At 57.6% G+C, this 27432-nt stretch overlaps 2 protein-coding genes across 5 annotated transcripts in view; one reads left to right on the forward strand and one right to left on the reverse strand.

Moving 5' to 3' along the window:
* Nucleotides 1-8080, forward strand: part of MEIS3 (Meis homeobox 3) — a 32040-nt gene extending 23960 nt beyond the window's left edge. Inside the window, exons 8-13 of the mRNA XM_034792665.1 lie at nt 1226-1371; nt 4272-4348; nt 5435-5493; nt 5946-6032; nt 6851-6939; nt 7357-8080. Coding sequence (XP_034648556.1) covers nt 1226-1371; nt 4272-4348; nt 5435-5493; nt 5946-6032; nt 6851-6909 — 428 coding nt within the window. The 3' untranslated portion in view covers nt 6910-6939; nt 7357-8080. The remainder of the gene's footprint in view (nt 1-1225; nt 1372-4271; nt 4349-5434; nt 5494-5945; nt 6033-6850; nt 6940-7356) is intronic.
* A 14496-nt stretch (nt 8081-22576) lies between these two features.
* The window catches only part of CATSPERG (cation channel sperm associated auxiliary subunit gamma), a 40479-nt gene continuing 35623 nt past the window's right edge, over nt 22577-27432 (reverse strand). For 3 of the 4 annotated variants that reach the window (XM_034792460.1, XM_034792461.1, XM_034792459.1), the window contains 6 exons: nt 27159-27257; nt 26984-27085; nt 26056-26148; nt 25018-25117; nt 24223-24349; nt 22577-23496 (listed from right to left, as the gene is read on the reverse strand). In XM_034792460.1, the coding sequence (XP_034648351.1) occupies nt 23429-23496; nt 24223-24349; nt 25018-25117; nt 26056-26148; nt 26984-27085; nt 27159-27257 (589 nt within the window). In that variant the 3' untranslated portion in view covers nt 22577-23428. The remainder of the gene's footprint in view (nt 23497-24222; nt 24350-25017; nt 25118-26055; nt 26149-26983; nt 27086-27158; nt 27258-27432) is intronic. The other variant, XM_034792462.1, reaches the window with a different exon arrangement.

A 27432-nucleotide genomic window follows, 5' to 3' on the forward strand; every position in this document is an offset into this window, starting at 1 on the left:
GGGGGGGAGCAGCGTGTCGGGGCTGGGGGGAGAAGAGAGCAGGAAATGAAAGCAGCCGTCAGAACCCACATCCTGCTGTGCCTTGCACCCTGAGCCAAAGGAGAACCCCCAGCAGTTGGGAGCAGGGCAGGGGGACTAGGACACACAGGAGTGCAATTCTGGTTCCTTCCAGGAGGTGGCAGTGGTACACACACACACACACACACACACACACACACACACATACACACACACACCCCAACCCAGGTAAAACGCCCGCCCATGCACGCCAGCTCCTTGCACTATTAAGAGCAACCCAGACCCGTCCAGCAACCAGACCCGGGTTCCGTTTCATTTTACCTCAGCCCTGGGGAGGTTTGTTTCTCAAAGGGAACCAGCCCTTAATGTCCCGGGTTCGAATCCTGCCCCAGGCAGGAGTTGACCGAAAGATGCTCGCGTCATACCCTTCTGTCTGTCCATCCGTTCCCCGGCCTCACCCCACCCCACCCCTGTAGCTTCGAAGGCCCCATCCTCACGGTGTGCTGGTGCTTAGGTGCCCCACACCTCTGAGGATCTGGGCCTAGGGGTTAAACACATCTGAGCTCTCCCCAACCACCGCCTTGGCGTCACTCAAGTCCCCATCCCAAGGCTGGGGCTGGGATCAAAACCAGAGTCTGTCTGATCCCAAATGGCCTCGTTCTGGGCCCAGCACCGCAAGGAACCAAGGCTGGTGGGGCTTGGCCCAGGCGGCAGTGGGGCAGGGATCCAGCAGCAGCCACTGGCGAGGGCGGGGGGCAGGGGATTGGAGTAGGGGAGTCTAGGAGCCAGGACTCCTGGGTTCTGGCTCTGGGAGGGGAGTGGGGTCTAGTGGTTAAAGCAAAGGGGCAGGACGGCTGGGAGCCAGGACTCCTGGGTTCTATCCTAGGCTCTGGGAGGAGAGCAGGGCCTGGTGCAAGCGGAGACGGGCAGTAGGATTTTGCGCACCGGGGAAGACGCTTGCCCAAGGTGCAGGAGTCGAGTGGAGAACACCCAAGCGAGGGCACTTCTCATTCTCGCCCCGAGGGGGCCACGTGCCCCTGCTGTGGCTCTTTGTCACCCCCTAGTGGCTCAACCACATTTATGCACCGGCGCCAAGGACAGGGCCGAGAGCTCTTCTTTAGCTCCAGCAGCAAGGGGCAGGTGTCTCGGTAGAATCGGTCGCTGGTTCAAGTCCCGCTCCTGGACACTCAGGCTGCCTTTCTCCCAGGGGACTGCCTGGATAACAGCGTGGCCTCCCCCAGCACCGGGGACGACGATGACCTGGACCGGGACAAAAAACGCAACAAGAAGCGGGGGATCTTCCCCAAAGTAGCCACCAACATCATGCGGGCCTGGCTGTTCCAGCACCTGTCGGTGAGTGACGAGAGGGGGGCAGGGCAAGGCCAGGAGGGAAAGTGAGTGAGACAAAAGCTGTGGGGTTGGAGTGGAGTGTAATGGTTAGAGCCTGGGAGCCAGGACTCCTGGGTTCTCTCCCCAGCTCCGGGAGGGGAGTGGGGTCTGGTGGTTAGAGCAGGAGGCTGGAAGCCAGGACTCCTGGGTTCTATCACCAGCTCTGGGTAGGGAGCCCAGAGGGCCACTGGCATAAGAGAACCAGGCCTGCAGTGAGCATGCAAAGTGCCTCCCAGAGCGGGGAAAGGTGCCGCCTCCACTCACCAGAGCTGTCGGACCCCAAGTTACAGCTCAGAGAGCCGGCGAAAGGCCTGGCCCCCTGCGTCTGCCATTTCGCTGCTGTGCCACCGAGCAATTAGGGGAGCCGCAGCACCCGTCTCTCCCCGGTTAGTTAAACAAAGCTGAGTTAATGAGCGCTGACCTATTAGTCACTAATTGAAGGCACCATAAACCTATTAGGGACTGGGAAAGGGTAATCAATTCTAGCCAATTACCCTGAACCCACTGGCTGGCGCTGCCACGGCAGAGGGCTCTGCTAAGCGGAGGCCTTTCCCAGCCTGGCAGGATGGGGGACCCCCCCCCCCCCGTGGGCCTTTCCTCCCATTTCTGAAACTAAAGACTCTTCAGGGGGAGCCTTTTGGTGGAGTGGGAAGTTGGCAGAAATTGTGCCATGCGTTAACGGGGCTGGTCAACGTTGAATTTTGGGAAGGGGGGCTGGGAGCCAGGACTCCTGGGTTCTCTCCCGGCTCTGGGAGGGGAGTGGGGTCTGGTGGTTAGAACAGGGTGGGGCTGGGAGTCAGGACTCCTGGGTTCTCTCCCGGCTCTGGGAGGGGAGTGAGGTCTGGTGGTTAGAGCAGGGGGGGCTGGGAGTCAGGACTCCTGGGTTCTCTCCTCAGCTCTAGGATCCTTCCTGCCCTTAGCCTCCCCCTTCCTCAGCTTCCCGCCAGATGGCCTGGTACAGAAACCTCGTCCTCCCATCCCACGGGGCAGCAAAGGTCCTGCCGATCAAAGGCCAGGCAGCCTTGTGCTTTCCCTGCCAGGCCCCAATGATGGATGAGGCGGCATCGTTCTGTGGGTCACCCCGAGACCTCTGCCGAGCTCCCCTCCCCTCTCTGCCCCTGACAGCGCGGTGACAGATGACAGGCGGCCTTCCCTGGCCGCCCAGGTCACCACAAGCTGGGCAGTTGCTAGGAGGCAAATTCAGAGCTCCCAGGGGAGGTTTGATGCCTCCAAAAAATAGGTTAGACTCCCAGGCACCACAGACGAGGAGGGGCTGGGTCGGGTCCGTTCAGTGCCAGGATCTGGGCCAGTTGAGGTTCAGTTTGGGCTGGGAGGGTCCATTTGGGATCTGGGCCAGACCTGGTTTTATCTGGGCCGGGTTCCACAGGGGGCCAGGGTCTGGCCAGGTTAATTCGGTATCAGGATCTGGCCCGGGCAGGAATCATTCATTAGATGGTGACATTTACTCTTTGTAGTGGCTACATGCACCACGTTCCCCCCTTCAGTGTCTGGTCCACAGAGGGTAAGAGCCTTCTACTGCTACTGGCTGATGGAGTCGCCCCCTCAGCTCAAGGCCTGAGGTTCTGGCACTTGGGGAGCTATGACAGACTGAATGGGCTAATTCTGTTGGCAGTGCGGGCTACTGGACGGAGCAATGGACTGGGACTCGGGAGAGTAGGTTCTAGGCCTGGCTCTTCGGGCTCCTAGAATAAACCCAGGAGTCCTGAGGTTGCTGCTCTCACCACTAGACCCCACTCCCCTCCCAGAGCCGGGATAGAACCCAGGAGTCCTGGCTCCCAGCCCCCCCCTGCTCTAACCACCAGCCCCCACTCCCCTCCCAGAGCCGGGATAGAACCCAGGAGTCCTGGCTCCCAGCCCCCCCGCTCTAACCACCAGCCCCCACTCCCCTCCCAGAGCCGGGATAGAACCCAGGAGTCCTGGCTCCCAGCCCCCCCTGCTCTAACCACTAGACCCCACTCTCCTCCCAGAGCCGGGATAGAACCCAGGAGTCCTGGCTCCCATCCCCCCTGCTCTAAACATTAGACCCCACTCACTTCTCAGAGCTGGGGACAGAACCCAGGAGTCCTGGCTCCCATCCCCCCTGCTCTAACCACTAGACCCCACTCCCCTCCCAGAGCCAGGATAGACCCCAGGAGTCCTGGCTCCCAGCCCCCCCTGCTCTAACCACTAGACCCCACTCTCCTCCCAGAGCTGGGACAGAACCCAGGAGTCCTGGCTCCCAGCCCCCTGCTCTCACCCATATCTCTAATCACTAGAGGGAAGTTTTAAACCCGTTCACTACAGATCCGAGGCCCCAGGGCTGGCAGCATCCGTGTCAGGGAATGCTGGGCATTTTGTGTAGGGAAATGATAATAATTCGTGTTAATTCTGTTTTTCGGGTCTCAAAGCACTTGACAAATATTGGCCACCTTTTGTTATTAGGTAGGGAGCTCAGGACTCCTGGGTTCCATTTCCAACGGTGGGAAGTGGGTCTCGTGGTTAGAACTGGGGAGTGGGAGCCAGGACTCCGGGTTCTAGCCCCTGCTCAGGGAGCGGGGTTGGGGGAAGGCTAGAAGCCAGGACTCCCGGGTTCAATTCCCTGCCGTGGGAGGGGAGGGGAGCCAGGACTCCTGGGTTCTCTCCTTGTCTCTGGCACAAGCTTCACCTAATTATTGAACAAGCCACTTACCCCCTTTGTGCCTCAGTTTCCCCATCTTTGCAATGGGATGAAAGTGTCCCTGTCACTAGGCGGCTCACAGGGCCTGGTGCCCCCCGGCCCAGGGCTTTGAGATCCTCCTGTGGGCGGGGGCGCGCGTGGCCAGGGCCGCCCCCGGGGTCACGCTGCTCTCTGCTCTGGCCCGCAGCACCCGTACCCCTCGGAGGAGCAGAAGAAACAGCTGGCGCAGGACACGGGACTCACCATCCTGCAGGTCAATAACTGGTAAGATCGGCCCGGAAGCTGCCATGGTGGGGGGGGTGATCCCTCCCGTGCCCCACCACCATCCCTCCACCCCCTTCAGCCTACCCCCACCAATGTTCCTCATGACCCACCCCACTCCCCTGCACGTCCCCTCCCCCTTTGCACCCCTCCTGATAAGCCCCCCATCCCGGCATCTCCCCCTCCCCCCTCGCAACCCCCCCATCCCGGCATCTCCCCCTCCCCCCTCGCAACCTCCCCCGGCCTCCCCCTCCCCCTTGCACCCCCCCCATCCCAGCATCACCCCTCCCCCCTCGCAACCTCCCCCAGCATCTCCCTCTCCCACCTCGCAACCCTCCCATCCCAGCATCTCCCCCTCCCACCTCGCAACCCCCCCCATCCCAGCATCTCCCCCTACCCCCTCACACCCCTATCCCACTGACCCTCCTTGCATCCCCCCATGCCCCTGGAATCTCCCACCTTGCAGCCCCCCCCCCCATGCCCCTTGTCTCCCCTGCCTACCTATGGGCCTCCTGCCTTCCCCCTCCCCCACATCCCTGCCTCCCCCCCCATGATCAGAGTGATACCTCCCCGCAGAAGCAGACATGGAGCTGGGGGCCCCTTTCCCCTCGTGCAGACCCTGGGCCCTGTGAGGAACACTGGGGGGGCAGGGGAGGCAGGGGGTTCTGGGGAACACGGTGGGCTTGGGGTTAGAATGGGGAGTGGTCTTCTCTAGGACTCCTGGGTTCTCTCCCCAGCTCTGGGTGGGGAGTGGGGTCTAGTGGTTAGAGCAGGGGGGGCTGGGAGCCAGGACTCCTGGGTTCTATTCCTGGCTGTGGGGTGGTGGTTGGAGTGGGGAGGGGGGTCTGGTCCCCCATCAGGCATTTTTGTCTCCCAATGAGGGGCACATGCCCCCAAGGAGGCTGTTGTGGTCCCTTCCCCAGATAGACACGCTGCAACCACCCAGGGAGACAAAACCCCGGGGGGGCGGGGGGGGGGGCTGTGATCTCCATCCTCCCCTTGCGCCTGGGGTCCCTGGGTCTCTGGGCTTTGTCCTTCTCCCAGCAACTCCGGGACTCACCCTCTGTCTGTCTGTCCCGCCCGGCGCAGGTTTATTAACGCCCGGAGGCGCATCGTACAGCCGATGATCGACCAGTCCAACCGCACAGGTAAGGCCCAGCTGGCGGGGCTGGGTCTGGGGGGCGGGGAGCCCGCGAAACCCTCTGCCTCCCAGACCTGGACCTGGGGGCCCGGTTCCCGCAGAGCTCACCCCCTTCTGATGCCCTGCTCCCCCCGCAGCGTGAGACGAGCTCACTGGGTCTCCGCTGGCTTCCCACCGGGCTGGGGCGTTGCTAGCGAAACGGGGCATGAACCAGCCCCCCCTGCAGGGGAGATGGGGGCTGAATGGGCCACGGGGACCAAGCGCCCTGCTGTCCGACAGAGGAGGGGGTGGCATGGGGCGGGCAGCTTCCGGGGCCCCCCCACTGGGCTTGTGTCCTGCCCCTGGCGGGGCGCGGCTTGTGCGCCCCACTCTGCAGAGCCCACAATGCTCCCCCCATTGAAAGTGCCCCCCTCCCGCGGCGAATCTCACCGTGACCTTTCCTCCCTCTCTTCCGCGCAGGTCAGGGGCCGCCCTACAGCCCCGACACGCAGCCCATGGGTGGGTACGTCATGGACGGGCAGCAGCACATGGCCATCCGCCCCCCTGGTAAGGCTGGGGTGGGGCAGGGCTGGACTAGCTGGTGGGGTTCCCCCCCCCCCACCTCTCCGGCCTCCTTCGTCCAGTCCAATGTCATTCCTCCCTCCGCAACGGCCTGGCGACAGTCTTTCCCCCCCAGGGGGCGCCGGGGGTGGGACCGAAAAAACGGGACATAGACTTTCCTCCGAAAACGTCTACAGCCTTAAAAAACATATATTGCGTTCCCCCCTCTCCCCCATCACCTCACACCGGTTCCTATTTTTCATTGGACGAATTCCTCTTCGATTCAGCGTGAACATTTTTTTTTGGGGGGGGGCGTTTAAATTCCCCCCCCCACACACACACACACACAAATATTTTTTCGTTTCGATTGGAATCGAAGCTCAAATGGCTGGTTTGTCTCTGGGGGGAGGGGGGGAAAATCCCCCCCATTCCAGCAATTCCCCCCCACCCCCCTGAGCGTGTTTTGTGTCTGTCAGAAAAAGCCATGATTGAAGCCGTCCAGCCAGGTCCCGGGACGACTCCATGTCCCTCCCTGAGCCTCGCGGGGGGGGGGGGGGGGGGGGGGGCGGGCGGGGGGCACGCCATTTTTGCCCCCCCTTCCATGCCGCATCAAACCCAGGGGGAAGCCTTTAAACCGTGGTTTGTTCTAGCTCCCCCACTGGCTATGGGCTGGCAGCGGGAATGACGGGGCGGGAGGCTGTTGGGCCTGGGTGAGCCAGACCGGCTGGATGTAGGGGCCACGGGGGGTCCCGTCTGGCTCTGGGGTCTAGGGCTCCGGCGCTGTGGGCGGGGTCTCACTCTCCTCTCCCCCTCTCCCCCGCCAGGTCCGATGGGCAGCATGGGTATTGCCATGGGAATGGAGGGTCAGTGGCACTACATGTGAGCTCTCCCGCTGACACCGATGCTGGGGGATGTGAGTATGGAGCCGGGGGAGGGGAGCGTGGGGGGGGGGGTGATGTAGGTCTCTGCAGGGGATGGGTCTGCCCCTGGTTTTCTCATTTCACCCCTCGCATCTGCTGTGTCCTGGACTGGTCCCACCTGGGTCAGCGCCGGGCGGGGGAGGAGGGACGGTGCTAGAATCGCCCAGCAGTCATGGCCGGGGAGGGGCGGGGGGGAACATGAGCCAGGCTGGGTCCGGGGGGGGCCCCATCCCTCCCCCAACCAACCTCCTGCCTTCATCCCCTTTGCCCATCTCCCCTCCCGCTTCCCGCTCCGACCTGCCCATCCCCCGACCTGCCTTTCCCACCCCATTCCCCCTCTTCAGACCTCCCCCCCTCACCAATATAGCACTAATCTGCCCCCCTCCTCCCCCGTTCCCCATCTCTTCCAGGTTTCCAGGATATGCCGGGCCCTGCCAGGCCATTATCCTACCGGGCCCACGGGCACAGAACTCACGCAGCAGCCAGGGTACAGGCACCCGCTCCCCATATCCCATACCTCACCCCTCTTCCCGCCAGCCCGTGCCATGGCCCCACCTCCCCACCCCCATGCTCCCGGGCAGCAGCACGCAACGCCCGCTCCGACGCCCCAGAGCGGGGCGGCCACGGACACAGAGACCCAAGCTGCCGTCCCCATCCCTCCCTGCTCCCCCTCTCCCGCCATCACCCCAGGAACCACTCGCCCGAGCGGCCAGACTGGGCCGCGCTCGGAAGGACGCGAAGCCGGGCCGTCGAGCATCGCAGGCTCCGAGAGGCGGCCGACGGAGAAGCCAGACTCGGGCACTTAATAGAACATGAAACTGACCCGTCCGCTGTCTGCAAAGGAACTGCTCGGTCGCATTTAAGAGAAGGATTTGGGGCTCTTTTGTGTTACTTTGGGGCTGGTTTCTTATCTCCCTCCACGCACGCACGCACACCCCCCCCACTTCCCCAACGGAAAGAAACAACAGCCTCTCGGTTCAGATTTTCACCCCTCTCCACCACCGTCCCTAAGCTCCGGAGTCTTTCGGGGCGACAGAATCCGTCGGGTTTTTTGGTTTGGTTGTTTTTTTAATTATGAATGAATTTATTATTATTGACGCGCAGAACGGGGAAGTAAATTAACTTGTACATTTTTTTTTTCCTGGTTTGGGGTTGTTTTTCGGGGGTGGGGGGAGGAGGAAGGGTTTTGTTTGATCTGTTTTTTATGATATAAAAAACAAATCCCAAAAAAGCAGTTTTGTGTGTGTGTGTGAGCAGTTTTGTGTGTTTGTGTATGTGTGTGTGTGTGCGCGCACAGATAATAACACCGCCTAGCGCTAGATCAGGGGAGGGATAGCTCAGTGGTTTGAGCATTGGCCTGCTAAACCCCGGGTTGTGAGTTCAATCCTTGAGGGGGCCACTTAGGGATCTGGGGCAAAATCAGTACTTGGTCCTGCTAGTGAAGGCAGGGGACTGGACTCGATGACCTTTCAAGGTCCCTTCCAGTTCTAGGAGATGGGATATCAACATCCACTTAGTGTGCAGCGGCAGGCAGAAAAGCGAACACAATGTTGGGAATTGTTAGGAAGGGGTAGATAATAATCAGAGGATCCTAGAATCTCAGGGTTGGAAGGGACCTCAGGAGGTATCTAGTCCAACCCCCTGTTCAAAGCAGGACCAACCCCAACTAAATCATCCCAGCCAGGGCTTTGTCAAACCTGACTGTAAAAACCTCTCAGGAAGGAGATTCCACCACCTCCCTCAGGAACCCATTCCAGTGCTTCACCACCCTCCTAGTGAAATAGTGTTTCCTAATATCCAACCTAGACCTCCCCCACTGCAACTTGAGACCATTGCTCCTTGTTCTGTCATCTGCCACCACTGAGAACAGCCGAGCTCCATCCTCTTTGGAACCCCCCTTCAGGTAGTTGAAAGCAGCTATCAAATCCCCCCTCACTCTTCTCTTCCGCAGACTAAACAATCCCAGTTCCCTCAGCCTCTCCTCATAAGTCATGTGCCCCAGCCCCCTAATAATTTTGTTGCCCTCCGCTGGACTCTCTCCAATTTTTCCACATCCTCCTTGTAGTGTGGGGCCCAAAACTGGACACAGTACTCCAGATGAGGCCTCACCAATGTTAAATAGCGGGGAATGATCACATTCCTCGATCTGCTGGCAATGCCCCTACTTATACAACCCAAAATGCCGTTAGCCTTCTTGGCAACAAGGGCACACTGTTGACTCATATCCAGCTTCTTGTCCACTGTGACCCCTAGGTCCTAGAGAGTAAATATCATAATGCCTCTATATAAAGCCACCGTATGTCCACACCTGCGTGCAGCTCTGGTCGCCCCATCTCAAAAGGATATATTAGAATTGGGAAAAGTACAGAAAAGGGCAACGCAAATGATCAAGGTGATGGAACAGCTTCTGTACGAGGAGAGATGATAAAGACGGGGATTGTTCCGATTGAAAAAGAGGGGATACGACAGAGATCTATAAAATCATGACTGGTGGTGGAGAAAGTGAAGAGGGACGTGTTATTTACTCCTTCACATCGCACACAGACCAGGGGTCACCCGATGAAATGAACAGGCAGCAGGTTTATAACAAACAAGTGGAAGTATTTCTTTACCCAACACAGTCACCTGTGGAACTCCTCGCCGGGGGATGTTGTGAAGTCCATCAATGGCTGTTAGGGTGACCAGATAGCAAGGGTGAAAAATCGGGACGGGGGTGGGGGGGGGAAATTGGCACCTATATAAAAAAAAGCCCCAAATATCGGGACGGTCCCTATAAAATCAGGACATCTGGTCACCCTAATGGCTGTTAGCCAAGATGCTCAGGGACGCAGCCCCATGCTCTAGGTGTCCCTAAACCTCCAGCTGCCAGACGCTGGGAGTGGACGACGGGATGGATCACTCGGTAACTGTCCCGTTAATTCCCTCTGAAGTACCTGGCACCGGCCCCAGTCAGAGACAGCACACTGAGCTGTATGGACCATTGATCTGACCCAGTCTGGCCGTCCGTATGGTCCCGCTTCTTCCAGCCACCTTCCAATGCCACAGAGCAGTGCCACGCTTCCCTCCCCCACCCCGAGATTAAACAGTCCCCTGCCTGCAGGAATTTCCCTGGCTCCAGCCCCCCAGGAGAAGTGAGCTGGGACCAAGCACTGGAGGCCAGTCGCTGCCCACCGGGCACCTTCTCCCGCAGCCGCTGCCCACCCTCCCTAATCAAGCAGCTGACACGGGATGAGGAATCGGCTCCTGCCAGCTCTATAGATTAATTTCCTCCTGCTTTCCTATGACGTTCTCCCTCCTGATAGTTCGTGCACTGACGGTACCAGCCCAGCGCTGCCCGGCTCCTGCATCTCCAGCCGTCACTGCAAAGGGCACCAGGCGGGATCCGATACCAGACCCTGGCCCAGTGCGTTTGGATACCGACCCCTAAAATCCTGCTCTAACCACCAGACCCCACTCCCCTCCCAGAGCTGGGGAGAGAACCCAGGAGTCCTGGCTCCCAGCTCCCCACCCCCTGCTCTAACCCGCCAGACCCCACTCCCCTCCCAGAGCCGGGGAGAGAACCCAGGAGTCCTGGCTCCCAGCCCTCCCTGCTCTACCCACCAGACCCCACTTCCCTCCCAGAGCTGGGAACGGAAACAGGTCTCTCGACTCCCACAAACACCCCCGCACCCACCCACGCACGTACAGACACAGTCACACAAATACACCTCACCCCCAAGCGCACGTTTGCTCAGGTGCGCCCAGTTCACTGCCGTGTCTGCCCATCTCCCAGCCCCGTCTGTCAGTCCCATCCAACCGTCTGCCCTGGTGTTGCCATGCGTTCTGGGGTAGGGGGCGTCCCAGGGTTGGGGCAGGGCCTGGAGCATCGGGGCCCTGATCCTCATTCGGGCCCCACGGCAGCTCCGTCAGAGAAATAAAACCAACGGCTCGTTTATTAATGATTAATAATTATAACAACATCCGCAGCCCCCCAGACCCAGAATCACATCCAACCACACCACCCCCTCTACCCACACACACACCATGTCCTGGCGGGAGCACAAACGCACAACTCTCTCAGTCACACACATCCAGTCAAGCACACTCACAGCCCCCCCAGCCCAAGCAAACACACATCACACCTTGACACGCACAAGCACACACACAATCACACACCCCTCAACAAAACACACCCACACAATCACACCCCCCCTCAACGAAACACACCCACACAATCACACACCCCTCAACGAAACACACACACACACAATCACACGTCAGCCAAACTCACACACATAATCATGTATATATCAACCAAACACACAGAATCACATACCTTGACCAAACACACACACACACGCCCCCCTGAAGAAGTGGGTTTTTTACCCACGAAAGCTTATGCCCAAATAAATTTGTTGGTGTTTAAGGTGCCACCGGACTCCTCCTTGTTTTTGTGGATACAGACTAACACGGCTACCCCCTGATACTTCACACACACACACAGCAGGGCTCATCCCCTCCAGTAGGGAGCAGCATCTCACACACACACACACACACACACACACACACACAGACACTCACACACTTTGAGTTAACAGGCCCAAGCCCCTCGCATCCCTCTCTCGTTCGCTGCCTGGGTAGATTTATACTAAGCGAGGAGGCGGCTGGCGGCTGGATTAATTTATCGGGCATACGCATCCCATTGTGGGGCCGTGATTCACGGCCGGCGGCTCGGCAATGGGGCCGGGGGGGGCGGGGGGAGGCCGATGATGGATGCCTGATGCCCAAGCAGAGGAATGAGGTGTCGGGGGACCCGGGCTGTGCAGAAGGGAAGGAGGAGCAGAGCACCGCAGAAACAACTACAATAATAAAGCCATTTATCATCGCCTGACGCTTGCCACTCAAGCGGGGGGCGGGGGGGGGGTGCTCGGGGGGGGGGGGGGGGGGGGGGGGGGGGGGGGGGGGGGGGGGGGGGGAGTGTTTTCCAAGCAGCTGGTTTTTAAGCAACATTGCGGCTGTGTTGGATGAAGGCGGAGAGCAGGCAGGGGAAGGCCTGAGCCCAGCAACAGGGGGACCATGAAAGGAAGGCCGGGGATAACCCCCACTCCCCTCCCAGAGCCGGGGAGAGAACCCAGCAGTCCTGGCTCCCAGCCCCCCTGCTCTAACCACTAGACCCCACACTCCTCCCAGAGCCAGGGAGAGAACCCAGCAGTCCTGGCTCGCAAAGGGCCGTGTGCCCAGGGAGGCCTGCTCCATAAATAAAGCATTGTCACAGCGTTTTCCTGGAAGACGCCTCTCTCCTCTCCCGGAGCGGCTGGGGACGTTGTTCTGTTTTTACAGCACTTGAGCCCTGGAGCGTTCTCGCCACACGAGGCTTGGCATGGAATGGGCTGGAGCCTTCACCACACTCAGGCTTCCTTGCTGGGCTCTGGTTCCTCAAACAACCCCACAGCAGGGCCTCCCTGCACAGCATGGGGCTGGGAAAGGGACCTGATCTCTGTCCTACCCTGGCAAAGGGGGCAGATGGAGCGGAAAAGCAGAGCGCACTGTGCTGGGGCTATTCTCTGCCCCCCAGGGCCCATAGGGGGCAGATCAGGGGTGTAGCCCGTGTGCACTGCACTGTAGTTATTCCTTCCTGACTCCGAGCCCCCTGGGGTCTAGAAACATTTTTTTAAATAATAAATAATCATAAAAGGAAAGCTGAGATTCTCACAGATTCCCATGACTCCAGGAGCTGGGGCTTTTAAGAAAAGCCCCAAACCCCATAAGAGGTGCGCTCTGCTCCCAAGAGTTGGTAGTCCCTAGAAATACTCAGGCGAGGGTCATGTAGTCCCTGTCCAGTCCTGCTGGCGTTCTGCAAGGCAGGAGTTAGAGGGACGGGCCCGTCTCTCCCCCATCTCAGGACAAAAGCCTGAAACAGATGGGCCAGGCCTGGTCTCCCAGACCCCCGCTCTTCCTGGGGAGAGGCACAGCTTAGCTCGGCCGAGGGGCTGGGCCGGCGCCTCTGGTTCAGTCAGAGGCTAATGAAGCTACATTAATCATCCAATTATACACCTGTCAGCGTCAACACAAAGCCGGGAGTGGGGGAGGGGGCATCGGCGCCCACAGGGCTGGGGGCAGAACGAATCGGAGGGGCACAAAGGCAGACACAAAAGATCTGACCCCGACAAAGGGAGCTGGGGGGTGTATGGGGACGGGACGGCTGAAACCCGAGGAGGAAGGGAAGTTGGACAAAGCGGCTCTCACCCCACGGCTGGCGTTTAAACACGGGGGTGCCGGCCCAGCTGCCCCTCCGTCAGTTCGGCCGTTTTGGGAGCGGATGGATGAGGGCAAGGGGCTGAGAGCAGAGTGGAGGCGCTAACCACTAAGCCCCACTTCCCTCATGCAGCAAGCTACAGAAAACCCAGGAGTCCTGGCTCCCAGCCCCCCCGCTCTAAGCACTACACCCCACTCCCCTCCCAGAGCTGGGGAGAGAACCCAGGAGTCCTGGCTCCCAGCCCCCCCGCTCTAACCACTACACCCCACTCCCCTCCCAGAGCTGGGGAGAGAACCCAGGAGTCCTGATGCCCACAGTCAGTGCTTCGTGCGATTTTGGATCCCGACTGTGTTGAATTTCACCCCTCAAGGGTGCGGGGCGGAAACCGGCCTTAAAACAAATTCAGGGACTGCAATCCTCCCTATTGCTGGAATCCACACACCGCTACCCCCGTGGAGAGATTGGGGAGGGGGGTGTGACAGTGAACAGCAGAGCTGTTTCCAGTGCGTTTCTCAGCCCCTGACCTCAATGAGGAAACCCACAGAGCTCTTACACGGGGGTGAAGGGAAAAGGCCAGGCGCTGCCCAGACCCCGGCCGAGATCAGGGCCCCCCATTTTGCCAGGCGCTGCACAGACACAGAGAGAGAGACAGCCCCTCCCGCAAAGAGTTTCCAATGTAAACAAAGGTGGAAGGGGAAACCGAGGCACGGAGAAGAGACGTGTCCAGCCCAAGTTCCCCCAATAGGCCAGTGGCAATGCTGGGAACAGAACCCAGGAGTCCGGACTCCCAGGCCCTTGGTCTAGCCGCTAGGTAACGCTCCCCTCCCAGAGCTACTGGCTACCTCACGGCTTGCCCTATACCTCGGAGAGAGGCAGTTTCCTTGCCGCCTGTGGCCAGCCTGCCGATGGCTCCCCGGGGGGAGGGGGAGAGTTAACAGGACCAGTCGAGACTGGCAGCGTTTTCGTGGGCTCCCCCCACATCGCCAGTCACCCTGAAGAGCCTTGGCGGAGACGGAGCAGAGAAACTCAGCATGGGACCCGAGGGGGGCCGGCTCAGCCTCCTGACAGGGCCCCTGTAAGGATCTTCGAATCGTCAGACAGCAGGAGGGGGTTTGCCAGCCCAGGGAGTCGCCCGCCGGGGGCCAATCCCGCCGAATCACAACAGAGGAGATTTGTGCTACACAGGGCTGCCCATCCCTGAGAGATGGAGGAGCATTTGCCCTTTCCCTCCCACGCCCCCAGCATGAAAGAGTCGGAGCCTCACTCCCAGGCAGGACGCCTGGGTTCTCTTCCCATCTCCGGGAGGGGATCCCAGCTGACAGCGGGGAGCTGCGTCCGCTCTGCCCAGATCAGATCCTGACAGAAGCGCTGAACGCGGAGGAGCATCCACGTTTTGGGACCCCCACGTTTTGGGACCCAGGTCGGATCTCCTGCCAAAGTTCCCCAGGGAGAACATTCCCAAAAAGCTTGGTGCCCTAGGAAGGAAGGGGAATGGTTATGCTCTTATGACAGGCACCACCAGGGGGCGTGGTTCCACACAGCTTTCTCAAGCTCATTCCCTCAATGTGCGAGCAAGTGCTCAGTTTCCGGGAGACATGTTGCGTACTCATTTTTCTTATGCAAGCGTCCAGGTAGAGAACGGAGCAGGGGAGTTTGCTTTGAACTGTGATGTGAGTCACAGATGCCTAGATTTTAAGTCCAAAAGGAGGTCCAGCTAGGTGATCACTACACAGGCCAGAGAACTTCCCTGAATGAATTCCTGTTTTAGCTACAGCAGATCTTGATTTGCAAATAGGGTGACCAGACAGCAAGTGTGAAAAATCGGGATGGGGGTGGAGGGTAATAGGAGCTTATATAAGAAAAAGACCCAAAAATCAGGACTGTCCCTATAAAATCAGGACATCTGTTCACCCTATTTGAAAATTGCCAGTGGTAAGTTGCTCCAATGGTTAGTTACCCTCCCTGTTAACATGCTACCGTCTTATTACCATGAGCTGAAAGTCACAGCACAATTCTAAGAACCTAGTCCCCCACTGCATCCAAGTACTGCAATCCGAGTGCTCGGGCCCTAAGCTCACGGCGAGGAGGGAAGAGGGGACGGCAGAGCTAATTATCTCACAGCAGTGCCTTTCAGAGTCCGGAGTAACACTATGGTTAGAAGACACTGGACCGTGTTCCGCCTCTTCCCTCTGACAGATCTTTGAAGAATTATACCTGTGGTTTCCTTGGCTTTTATTCCTCTGCCTCCAATCCCTCCAGTTTGCACTGAATACCATAGTGAATTGTGCTTCTACCAGCTGCAACCAGAACCTCTCCTCCCTGTGTGTCATAGTGCCTCTACTGCTCCCCAGATTCTGGAGATTCACCTTTAGTTCCCATGGCTCCCACTTTGAGAGCAACAAGCAATTCTGAGTGCCTCAGCCTTTTTTTGGGGGGGGGGGGGGGGCGGCCAACTTGAAATGCCTTAAAGTGGCCTGAGGTTCAGAAAGTGCCCTCGGAAAGCCAGGCCCCTTTAAGGAAACTGAAATGGGGCTCCCCAAAAAATCACCCGCCACCTATGGCCACAGGTCTGTTAGGAGTGTTTGTATGGCAGAAGTGGCAGCTGAGATCAGGGCCCCACCTTGCCCCAGTGCGGCACTCACCCAGAGAGACGGCCGCGCAGACAGAAGTTACAAAGGGATTTCCTGCGCGTCTCACAATCCCAGGCTTTCGGGGGGCCATTCCATGGGTTAGGAATCACCCCCAACAGCCACGTATGGAACCCAGCTTCCCTGCGGCTCAGCCCAGCCCCCTTTTAAGCCCCCGGGTTTGAAAACCTTAGCAGCAGCTTTCTGAACTGGTCCCCAGAGACGCCGTGCTCCAAGCAGCACTGTGTGTTCTCTCCCGCACCCGCAGCTCGGAGCATCCCCGAGTAATCTGCTTAATGAGACTTTAATCAGAGGCTCTGGTACAATCATTTCCAACGGATTTTATAGACTCAGATTAGCAGGGTGGGGCTGGCGAAGGAATCTAAGAAGAGGTAAACAAATCAATGCAGGGATCTTACTGCATAAACCACAAAGGTGGCTCCATCCGTCCCAACCCACAGAAGTACAATTCTAATCTGACCCTAATCTCGCCAAATGAGGCGGGCATCAGAGAGGCAGTGTTGCCTACAGGATACAGCACTGGTCTATGACACAGGAGATGTGGGGTTCTATTCCTCACTCTGGCCTGCTTGGGTGCCATTGAGCAAACCCCTTTCTGTGCATGAGGTTTCCCATCTGTCAAATGGGGATAGGCCTTTCTTAACGTGCTTTGAGATCTATGGATGTTAAGTACCATTAGTAGGGCAGGTAAAAAAAAAAAAGACACAGCGGAGAGGGAAATTAGCAGTGGGCGGGTGTTGACGAAATTGATCTCTGGTTTTCCTCCAAAAAGAGTGTTGGGAATTCTGTCCAAATTTGGATTTTTTTTTTTAAATTCCAAAATCCCAAAATTTGAATTGAAATTTGTCAAATTCAGGATTTTTTAAAAATTCCCTAAATTCTGGACGGGGAGGGGGAATTAAACTCTGTCCAGATTTGGATTTTTTTTTTAAATTTCCCCAAAGTTCAGAAAAAAAAAATCAAAATTGGGAATTTGTTTCTCAAAATTCAGCCTATTTCAACCCGTTCTGTCAGAAAACGGGGACAAGGGGGGAATTTCGCACAAATGTGTCTGAAAATTTCCCCCTTTTTCCTTTTAAATTTCAACCAGCTGTAGCCACTGTCCAAGTGAAATTTGATTCACTGCCCTCTGCTGGCTGGAATGAGAAGTCCTCTGCTGTGTCTCATATGCCCTATACCGCTACCTTCGTTGGATCCTCCTTTCGCAAAAAGCCTGCACTTCTGGACAGGATGATCTGGGTTCTATCCCCTGCGGTTGCCATGATGTGCACCATAGCAACAGCCGAGTCAAGGTGATTTTCTGCTACCTTCCTCGTTACCACATCCACACACAATATCCCGATCGCACAGAACCAGGAAGATACTGAGATCTGTCACCATCATGAGAGGACGTACAGGTACCAGCTGGAATCGGGGCCCAATTTTGGTGGGTGACACACAGACCCCGACTGAGATCAGGGCCCCGTTGTGCCGAGCGCTGCACAGACCCTGACCGAGATGGGGGCCACACGCACAGAGGGAGAGACAGTCCCTTTCCCAAAGAGCTCACAATCTAAAAGGGTGGGAGGGGAAACTGAGGCACAGAGCGGGGAAGTGAGTTACCTGACATTACCCAATAGAGCCAGGAACTGGACCCAGGTGTCCTGACACCCCCCCCCACCCGGCCAGTGATCTACCCAATGCACCAGACTGCTTGGCCTGGCTGTTTGTCGAAGTTTCCCATAATAATGGTACGGGCACGGGATAGATAAGACATCAGATGGTGCTTGGTGGAGGGACACCCTGTCTCTCACTCGGCCACGCAGGCTCTGGTACAAGAGCGCTGAGGACACCTAGCCCTCTCTTGGGGTCCCCTCCTCTGGGATTCCTGTTCCCGAACCCCATCACAGCTCGGGACAGGGGCATGGTACTTATCTGTGGTTTGGTGGTGCCCTCTACTGGGACAACATCAGCATTACTTCGCCCCCCAAAGATCCAGGCGAGGACGAGGGGGGCAGGGGGACAGGCGGAAAATGGCTTTTGGCCCTGGACGAGGTGTTTGGACGGGGGTAGAGAAGCATCGTCAAGCTGAGCGGAGCCGGGCCTGGCTCGGCCGACGTGGGGCGCTTGGATCACATGGCGCTGGGAGCCCTGAAGGGAAGATTTGGGTTTAAACTGGGTCGGGGGCCAGGCATTCCCCAGTCCTCAGCACTGATTTCCCCCTGCACCCTTGTGCCCGTTCCCCTGGAGATGCCAATCCCCAGTGCAACACACCTTTGCCAATGCAACCTGATGCCATGTGGACACAAAGGTGGTTAACTGAAACCACTGGAAGAACAGGAGTACTTGTGGCACCTTAGAGACTAACGAATTTATTTGAGCATAAGCTTTCGTGGGCTACAGCCCACTTAGATGGCTAAATCCCTTTGAGGATCTAGGCCTAAGTGCTAAGCGAGGGGTCCTCTGCCAAGCATACTTTGTGGGTGGCACAGGGCCAAGAAGCCAAGCCTCTCACATGGACATGACGATATGTTTTGGTTTAACTTAAGTTGATCGTAGGAAGTGGTTCCAGCTAACGTCAAGCACGCTGCTCTTAAACCAAATAAGGGGGCTCCCTAAACGGACACTCCCGGTTTAGGTAAACAAAGACACCGATGGTTTTGTCTGGACTCGGAAAAATTATTCCTGGCTGGGCAGAGAAATAATCAGTACCAGTAGAACTGCACCCACCCCTCACTCCTGGAGAGCGCTTCCCACCAGCACGGCCCCCTTTTCACAGATGGGGAAGGGACCACTTGAGGCCTACTGCTCTACCCACTAGGAGAGACTGCTTCAATAAATCCCACGAGAGGCTGTGCAGGGATAAACGTGCTTGGTCAAGTAACCACCCTGCTGCCGGGGTTACACCAACGCGAAGCCGAAGACGGCGCATCTGAAAACCCCCCTCATCTCCTTGCCTTTCCTAACTTCCCCTGCACTCCACTCACTCTGCAATGGAATTGAGCTCTGCCGATAGACAGGGTAAAGACGCGATGAATCTGAGGTGCTGAGGGCTCCCAAACTTGCATTTTACCTTCGCGCTCGCCTCCCAGCTCCTTCCCGCTACAAGTTAAGAAATAATTTATTCGATTTTTGCTCCTCCCCATGAAGTTCTGTCTAGAAAGCTATTTTTAGCCGCAATTAACCTTTCGCCTCCCATTTCTAGGTTAGCTGGGCAAATGCTGGAGGCCGGAGCCAATTTGTTTAATTAAAGAGAATTAAGGGAAGAAGTGTCCCCAATTGAAGCAGGAAAAATCATCTGTTTTTAAGGTAGTTTTTTTTGCCACGGGTGTCACATGGAATTAGCAGAGAATGAAGGATGCTGGGTTGGAAGAAAGGGGGCTTGTAATCTTGATGAAAACAGAAGAATCTGGGCTAATTGGTGACTGGTGGGGTGGGTTTTTTCTCTTCTAATAGAGGCTTTGTGTCAGACTTTCCAGTAAGAGGCCAGAGGTGAAACGTCTCATCTGTTTTTCCAGCACTCTGATCCCTAAAATAATCCATATAACATGTACATAGTGTTTTCAGCCCCCAAATTCTCCACCCAGATCGCGTCACCTGATGCCGAGATGCGGCTGACTCTGGAATGTGGTACAACAGCTATTTATACAAGGTCCCTCACACAGCATTGAGATGCAGTTACCTCTGCAGTGGGATGTGGCAGCTGTTTATACAGGGATCCTCCACCCAGCACTGAATTGCAGCTGTCTCTGGGGTGGAACAGGGCAGCTGTTTATACAGGGATCCTTCACCCAGCACTGAATTGCAGCTGTCTCTGGGGTGGAACAGGGCAGTTTATACAGGGATCCTTCACGCAGCACTGAATTGCAGCTGTCTCTGGGGTGGAACAGGGCAGCTGTTTATACAGGGATCAAATACAGCCACCTCTGGGGTATCTCCTCACTTGAGAGCCTGCCAGCGTTAATTAAGGGCTTGTCCACATGGGGAAATTTACCAGCCGAATTACAGCTATCATTATATCAGTCTGACTCGGCTGGGGCATTTCTGGGGCAATGCATCAAGACGGACTGGATGGAGTAGAAGGACTTGTAGAGCCAACCCCACTTAGATGGGACTAAGCCAGGAGAAGAAGAGACATGAGAAGCTAAACTGGGAAAAGGCACTCAACCCGGAATAAGAGTTAGACCAGTCTATAATTACAGTGGTATAATTATACCGGTAAGTTTCCTCGTGTCGACAAGCCCCGAGTCGTTAGAGTAGGGCCCGAGCCATAAAGCCCCTACATTTCAGGGGGGTTGGGATCTAGGGTTTTTGCCCAGGACCATCTTTACCCAACAGTGGACTCGGAAGGGGGGGGCACTTTAAAGATGGGAAACTGAGGGACAGAGCAGGAAAGTCACCAGCCAGAAATCAACACGGTGAGTCTGGTGCCAAAGCGAGGAATAAAACTCCGGAGTCCCGACTCCCAATCCCTCCATTCTCCCCACTAGAGCCCACTCTCCTTTCAGAGCTGGGGAGAGAACCCAGAAGTCCCAGCTCCCAGACCCACCCTGCTCTAACCGCTAGACCCCGTTCCCCTTCCTTGAGAGCATGAAGGGATCTTAGTGTAACAAGCCGGAAATGCCTTACCTGGCTAAACCAGGCCAATTCTTCAACATCCTTCAAAGGAGCCCACAAAAGGACACAGTTCTGTCCCGCTTTCCCTGGCGGGGCTAATTACCCCTAACGAGGGCCATTAGCGCTAATCACCTATTTATAGCACATGTTGGAGCATTTCTGGTGGCAATTGGGCCCACATGGCTCTGACTTCAGCAGCCGGGGGATCAGGCCCATGATGCAAAGTGCTACTGTCCCCCCCTGCCTAGGGGAACCCCCTTCTCTGTTGTAACTTGCCCTGTAGTGGGGATGTGAAACATACAAGCCATCCAGCCCCGTATCTGGCCCCTGGAGTGACCGGGTCCAGATCGTACTTGTAACACAGAGGCAGTTTCTCTGTTCTCCGGCACCCAGTCCAGCCATTCACCCCAGTGCTCCGTGGCTGTAAAACATTACGCAGGGAGCATTCTCCACTCGTTTCATGTAGGGTGACACAGAGCCAGTAGGTAAATCGTGTCTAGCCCTGGGATTTGCCCTAGTTCAGAGAACCCAGGCGCCCTGCTTCCCATCTGCCCTGCTCTAACCACTACCCATCCCTCTAGCCCCTAAGCAACGCTTAACCCTTCCCTCCTGGCCTCATCCCAGCTTGGCTCATTCCGTTTCTGCCTCCCTGAATTCCCTCCTGGCAGTTGGAGACGCGACTCTTCCCCGCCTGCTGTCCCGCGGGGTTTGCGGCGCGGCTGTTGTAAACAGCTGCCGTGTCCTGCCCCAGAAGCAGCTGCATTATCGTGACTGTTTCAGTGGTGGGTCCTGACGGTGACACGCTTTGGGAGGGGAGACACTGGAGGGGTGGTCGAGAGCTTACAGTCCGTCTGCGGGGCTCTGTTTGTCCTCTGGCCTTTGTTTCTTCCGGTGGGAATTCAGACCTGGCTGGCTTCTTAGTCTCTACAGCTGAAAAGCCGGCGTGGAAATAGAAGCTACCGGCCGCCGGGCTGAAAGCAGCTACCTTTATCTCTCCGCGAGGACGATAAATGGCAGCTCCTGTTCAAAAGGAGGCCGGGACTGACAGCGCCGGCTGAATGCAGAGCCGCGTCTCTGGGGTCAGGGCTGGAAAGCACCGGCGACGCTAGGCTGCTGCCGCGGGGAGATAATCCTGGCAGCGTGGCGAGGAGGCTGCGATGCGCGTTTATCAGCAGGACGTTGCAACGGGAGCTGCCTCTTATCCTTGCTGTGAAAGCAGCACAGCAAAGATACAGACAGCTGTTTCCTCCCCAGCGGAGGGCAGGGGATGAGGCGCAGGCGGGTGGCCGAGCAGGTCGCGGGCTCGCCTGGGATTCAGGAAAGCGGGTGTCTATTCCTGGCTTGGCCCGCTGGATGACCTTGGGCAGGTTGCAGCCTCTTTCTGTGCCTCAGTTTCCCCATCTGTAAAATGGGTGGAATGATCTGGCTCTACTGAGGAAAAGTGCTATGTGAGAGGTAGGTGTTAATAAACCCCAGATGGGCTGAATTCACACTCCTTGAAGCCAAGGAGATGGGAGGGGGGGGAAGTGGTTTTAAGCCACCTTTCCGCTCCCCCCAAGCTGGCCCTGTACCAGCCCCGGGTGTAATTTACAGCAGCCTCAGGGCTGCTCTTAGTTATGCCAGCTGCAGATCACACCCCAGACAGGGCCCCATCCCAGCATGCCCCTCTTGGAAGGGGGAAGGGTGGCATAGAGCCAGTTTCTTGCCCCCCTACCCTAGGACTCTCCCTGTGTCAGGGTAGGATCCTGGGCAGCACAAAGCCCCCCACCCCCAAGTTGTGAGCTCAGTGAGTTGGTGGCAGGACATGGGATGGACCCAGGAGTCCTGGCTCCCAGTATCCTACTGAGAAAGAAACCAAGGGCCTGGGCGGAAAAATGTCAGCTTGGCTGGTGAATTTACCCACCCAGCATTGCTCCTCGGGGACCCAGCCAGCCTCTCGGCCAGCTCCACGGCAGGTGAGGAACAGGTCCAATGAGCCGCACCGCTTGACGCCAGCTGGGGATCTCGCCCATTAACCCCAACGGAGAGACGCTGAGTTACATTAGCTGGAGATCCATCCCTTAGACCATCAGGGAGCATGGAAATCAGAACCCAGGGCAGAGCATTTCCCCTGGAGTGGTCGGCGCCAGTTCTGGGGGAAGCAAGAGATTCAACTCCCCAACTCGGGATCACCTCTTAGACAACGAGAGAGTTTACTGAACAACCGAAATAAGACGGGAGTCCCATGGAGCCTGGTGCAGGGACCAGCTAAGCAAACGCTCCCGCACACACACGCAGAAACAACTGTGCCTTGCTGCTGAAGGCTGGGAAATACAAAAGGAACCAGGAGACAGGAAGATTTTCATTCGTTCAGCAAAGCGAGAGATTTCGACATGGGAATTCCTGTATCCAAAGGTCCCGCTCACCGCGCGGGAGCTCCGGACCCTGCTCAGACGGGCGCGGCGGACCTGCCGCTCGCTGCCCTTACAATCATGCCTGGAGCTTGGGTACCATCACGGCTAAGGCCGGGGGCAGCGAAATGGGCGGTCAAATGGCGCTCCTGTTCCAGTTGAACTGGGAAAGGCCAGCTGCTGATGGAATACCGGCCGCCGTTCTCCACTGGTCTGAGCCTAGCTGTGGCGTTTAGACCAACGCCCCGTGGGTTCAGGTTTTTATAGTTCTGATTGGCTATCGTTGGCTCAAGGGCTACTGTGGAAAGCCCCGATCCCCTCTGCTTTAGCCAGGAAAAGCGGCAGAGCGATGCCAGATCTGAGCAATAGCACACCCACCACGGCTTGGGTCTAGCGAGCCTGGAATGGTCAGACAAGTGGTGACAAAGGTCCTGGCCAGACGCAGAGAGCAGGGGAGGAAGGGTTAGGGGCTCTCGGGCTGCTGGGGACCGCGGAGAGGAAAGGCACGTTTGGATACAGGCGGGGACTCGCGATAGGGAAGATGGGACGCTGGGGGGGCCAGTTCTTCCGTGCTGCTCCGGGGCAGGTGGCCGTTGCCGCTGATGCAGGTCTACTAGGGGGGCGTGTGGTGGGAGTTCCCCTGGCTATGGCTGGAGTAAGAGGTGAAGGTGATGCTGGACTCTGGAAGAACAGAGCAAGGCAGAGTTGGAACAGCTGGTGGGCAGGGAGGGGAAGGCAGTGACATCTGTGTCAATCACAGTGACATGCAGCAGGGCTGTCACATCCCAGCATACCAGGGGCCCAGCGTAGGCATCCATCTGCACTGCTCAGCTAACCCCCGGGGGTCAGCCAGAGTCCCTCCCATCCACACAAACAACCTCGCACCTGCACTTGGAAATGGGTTAGAATCTAGGCTAGCTGGCCCAGCTGGGGGTGGGTTAGAAATCGGACTAGCTGGCCCAGCTGGGGGTGGGTTAGAAATCGGACTAGCTGGCCCAGCTGGGGGTGGGTTAGAAATTGGACTAGCTGGCCCAGCTGGGGGTGGGTTAGAAAGCGGACTAGCTGGCCCAGCTGGGGGTGGGTTAGAAATTGGACTAGCTGGCCCAGCTGGGGGTGGGCTAGAAATCGGACTAGCTGGCCCAGCTGGGGGTGGGTTAGAAATCGGACTAGCTGGCCCAGCTGAGGGTGGGTTAGAAATCGGACTAGCTGGCCCAGCTGGGGGTGGGTTATGACGGGGGCTAGCTGACTCCTCATGGTGGGTTAGAACTGGGCTGTGGCTGGCTGGGGGTGTTGTAAACCCCATGGCATTGTCATGATGTCTCCATTCAACAGTCTAACAATGGCCAGGGGGGAGCTAGGTCGGCTGAGTTCTCCTAAGATGGTAACTGGGGGGGAGCAATAGCTCACCTGTCCGAATAGCTAGGGCCTCTTCAAATCTTTGGATCAGTCGGGTGAAGCCGGCCCAGATCATGGGCCCCAGGACTTGGTGGAGGATGTACAAGACGACAATGCCGGTGAGAACGGCCATGGACATCTGCCGGGGGAAAAGCAGGGGGGAGACGTCCCGTTACCCCTGTCTGCGGCTATGGAGAACTACGGTTCCTTTGAGAAAAAGGCAGGGCCAGTCTCAACTGCAGGTGTGGGGCGCCTGGGGAGACTCGTCCGGCTGGCACCGGGACAGCTCTGGGTACAGAATTGGGAGGAGGTGGAGTCTGGTTTAGCAGGTAGAGGCAGGACTCCTGGGTTCTATCCCAGCTCTGGGAGGAGAGTACTGTCTAGTGGTTAGAGCAGCAGGGCACATGGGCTGGGCGTCGGGACTCTTGGGTTCTATCCCAGCTCTGGGAAAGGAGTGGGGCCTAGTGGGTAGAGTGGGGGTGCTGGGTGTCAGGACTCCTGGGTTCTGTTCCCAGTGTGGCCCGGCCATCAGGTTTCTCCCACCTTGTGCTTCGGCCGCCATTCCAGGCTGCCCCTCTGTGGTGACTAGCGCGTACAGGCTGTCACAGCTCCTAGCCATCGCCAAGTAAAGCTATGGGCCACCTCCCCGGTTGTGCCCCTTTGCGCTCCCCGACACTGGGGCCAGTGTGGTCCCCACCTGTCGGCTGGCCTCCCGACACCAGTCCCTGGAGAGGGCATGACAATCCTGCTGGCTGGAGTGAGCAGGATCAGGTCCCTGGATCACCTTCCCGTCCCGTCCCCCCGTACCTTCATGAAGATGATTGCCCGGGAGGGGCTGAGCCGCAGGCCGTGAATGTGGATCACAAACTCCAGGTCGTAGTCGCAGTAGGTGCTTTTGTCCACGGCCCTGCAGGGACGGACCCGGGGGCTCAGGGCACAGGCCGCCCCGTCGCCGGGGCAGCCGTTGCTGTCATTCAAGCCCCGCAGCCGTCTCGGGTGAGCGCGGCCACCCCCGGGACATCCCAAGGCCGGCCTCCACCCGCCCCGTCCCATTCCACGCAGGACGGTGAGGGTAAGTATCCCAGCGTCCCTTGCGCTGCCTCTGCAGCGGTGGCTTGCAAATGGGTTTGCAAGAGCTCTTAACAAGCCAAGGATGGCCAGGACATGGAGAGAGAGATTCCTGGTGGGGGCGCAGGGCCAGGCTCTGGATACGGTGCTGGGGGAGATCGGCAGGGGGACATTTAACGTTAGACTAGGGGGCCTGACTCTTAGTTACTCCATTCCTGGACTTGGGGCAGGGGGCAAAGGTGGGTTTATGCCCCTGTTGTGCTCTCTGTATTACGGGGCTGTGCAGGGGCCTGCCCTACAGTTTAAGTTAGAGCAGCCTTGAGGTTGCTCTAGTTTATCCTCCATGTCCCAAGACCCTGAGGAGCTGAGAACGGCTGCAGCCGAGGGTGTTCTGGCCATGCCCATCCCCAACATACCCACTGGGACGGGCTGAGGGCAAAGCCAGCAGAGGAAGCCCTTTGCGCAAGCGTGATCTCCAGGGGCCACTTCTACCCACTCCAAGGGCCCGTATCGTTGCCAGAGCAGCTCACGACATCCCCTAGGAAGCGTGAGTTGGAGCAGCCCTGAGGCTGGTCCAGGAGGTGGAGCCTGGGAGGGACAGTGTGGCCTAGTGGATCAAGCTCTGGACTAGGACTCAGGAAAGCTGGGTGACTTTGGGCGAGTCGCTATGGGATCTGCAGAAGAGCCAGGGGCTATTGTCGACAGACGCCAGGGTCGGCAACCCAGCGTACACTGCCGCCGAATGCCCTTGGCTTTAAAGGGCCACGTAAGGCTCACCTGTTAGACACCTCCACCAAAAAGAAGTAATCCGGAGCTGTCAGGTCTAAGGGAACCACATCGTAACAGGGGGAGTTCTGCTCACAGACCCACCTGCAGGAGGGGAAAGACGCCATGAGCGTGGGCCCTGGGTGGCCCGCCTGCTGGGAAGCCTTCAGTGCTGGTGATGACCACTCTTGTCCCCTAGGAATCCGGCACCTCCCGAAGCACAGTGCAAAGCATTTCAGCTGTTCGAGGCAGGGGCTGTCTCTGTGGTTACAGGCCGGCACAGTGCCCAGCACAACGGCGCACTAGCCTCCAGGTGCTACCGTGATACAAATGAATCGTAACAGCGCCCCTTCGGCCCGAGCAGGTAACCAATATTTGGGGCTTCTCAGGGCTTTTTCGGTTAGGATGAGCTATCAGTGATATGAATCAGGTCTATTCTTGGTTTATTGGCAAAGGACCCCCACAAAGTCCCATCTCAAACAGCCGCAGGCAGATTCTTGTTCTGAAATTCCCAAATCTGCCCCTCCAGTGGGCTCTGTGCCCAAGAAACCCTGTCTCTCTGCTCCCTCCCAGGGTCACACTCACAGCTGCTTCCCCAGGCTCGCTGTCCTAGCCCTAGGCTGGCAACCAGGCAAACTTGTCTTCCCACACAGCTGAGCTCTGCCTTGGGCACTCCCTCTTTCTTTATAGCTATCTCTACTGCATAAAGAGGCTTCATTGCTCCTGCCACTGAGCCTGCAGGAGAGTGCTTTGCACGGACGCTGGCTTTAATGTGGTCTGTGATCAAAGCTCTACCCGATGGCACCTTTCAGATGAACAATGATAATGTACAGGGAATAAACCGCCCTGGGAGTGGATGAAAAGAGAACAAGCCAGGTCCTGGTGGAGAATGGCAGGGAAGGGGCTGGAAAGCTGCGTACCCACTCCGATATTTCCTTACTTGATCCCACAGTCGGTTCCGGAGAAGATATTGAAGCCTTCGGGATCGGTAAGGGCAGGTTTTGTGCGATTAGCCCTCATCCAGATCAGACTCTGCGGTGTGCTGGGGAGAGAAAGTGTCCAGAGTCACAGATCTGCGCGGTTACAGACCTCCATTGGGGGTAGCTGTGTCCTACCTGCCGTTTGCCGTGTTATAGTCGAGGATTTCGCTCGGGCTGTAGATGCGGATCCGGCTCTCTGAGTACGGCCCTCCACCAATGATCCTCAGCGTGTAGCTGCAGCGGAACAAAGAACACGCTGCCGTGAAAACCAGCCCAACGGCCTCACTAAGGGGGCAAGTCCTCCTAGCCACGCGGCTCAGACAGCTGGGGGGAGCCCTCCTCACCCCGCTCACCCCAAAGGGCAAGACCAGTAGCTTCAGTGTAACGCAGGAGTCGGCAACCTCTGGCA

Source organism: Trachemys scripta, chromosome 16, assembly GCF_013100865.1.
Source record: "Trachemys scripta elegans isolate TJP31775 chromosome 16, CAS_Tse_1.0, whole genome shotgun sequence".
NCBI lineage: Eukaryota > Metazoa > Chordata > Testudines > Emydidae > Trachemys > Trachemys scripta.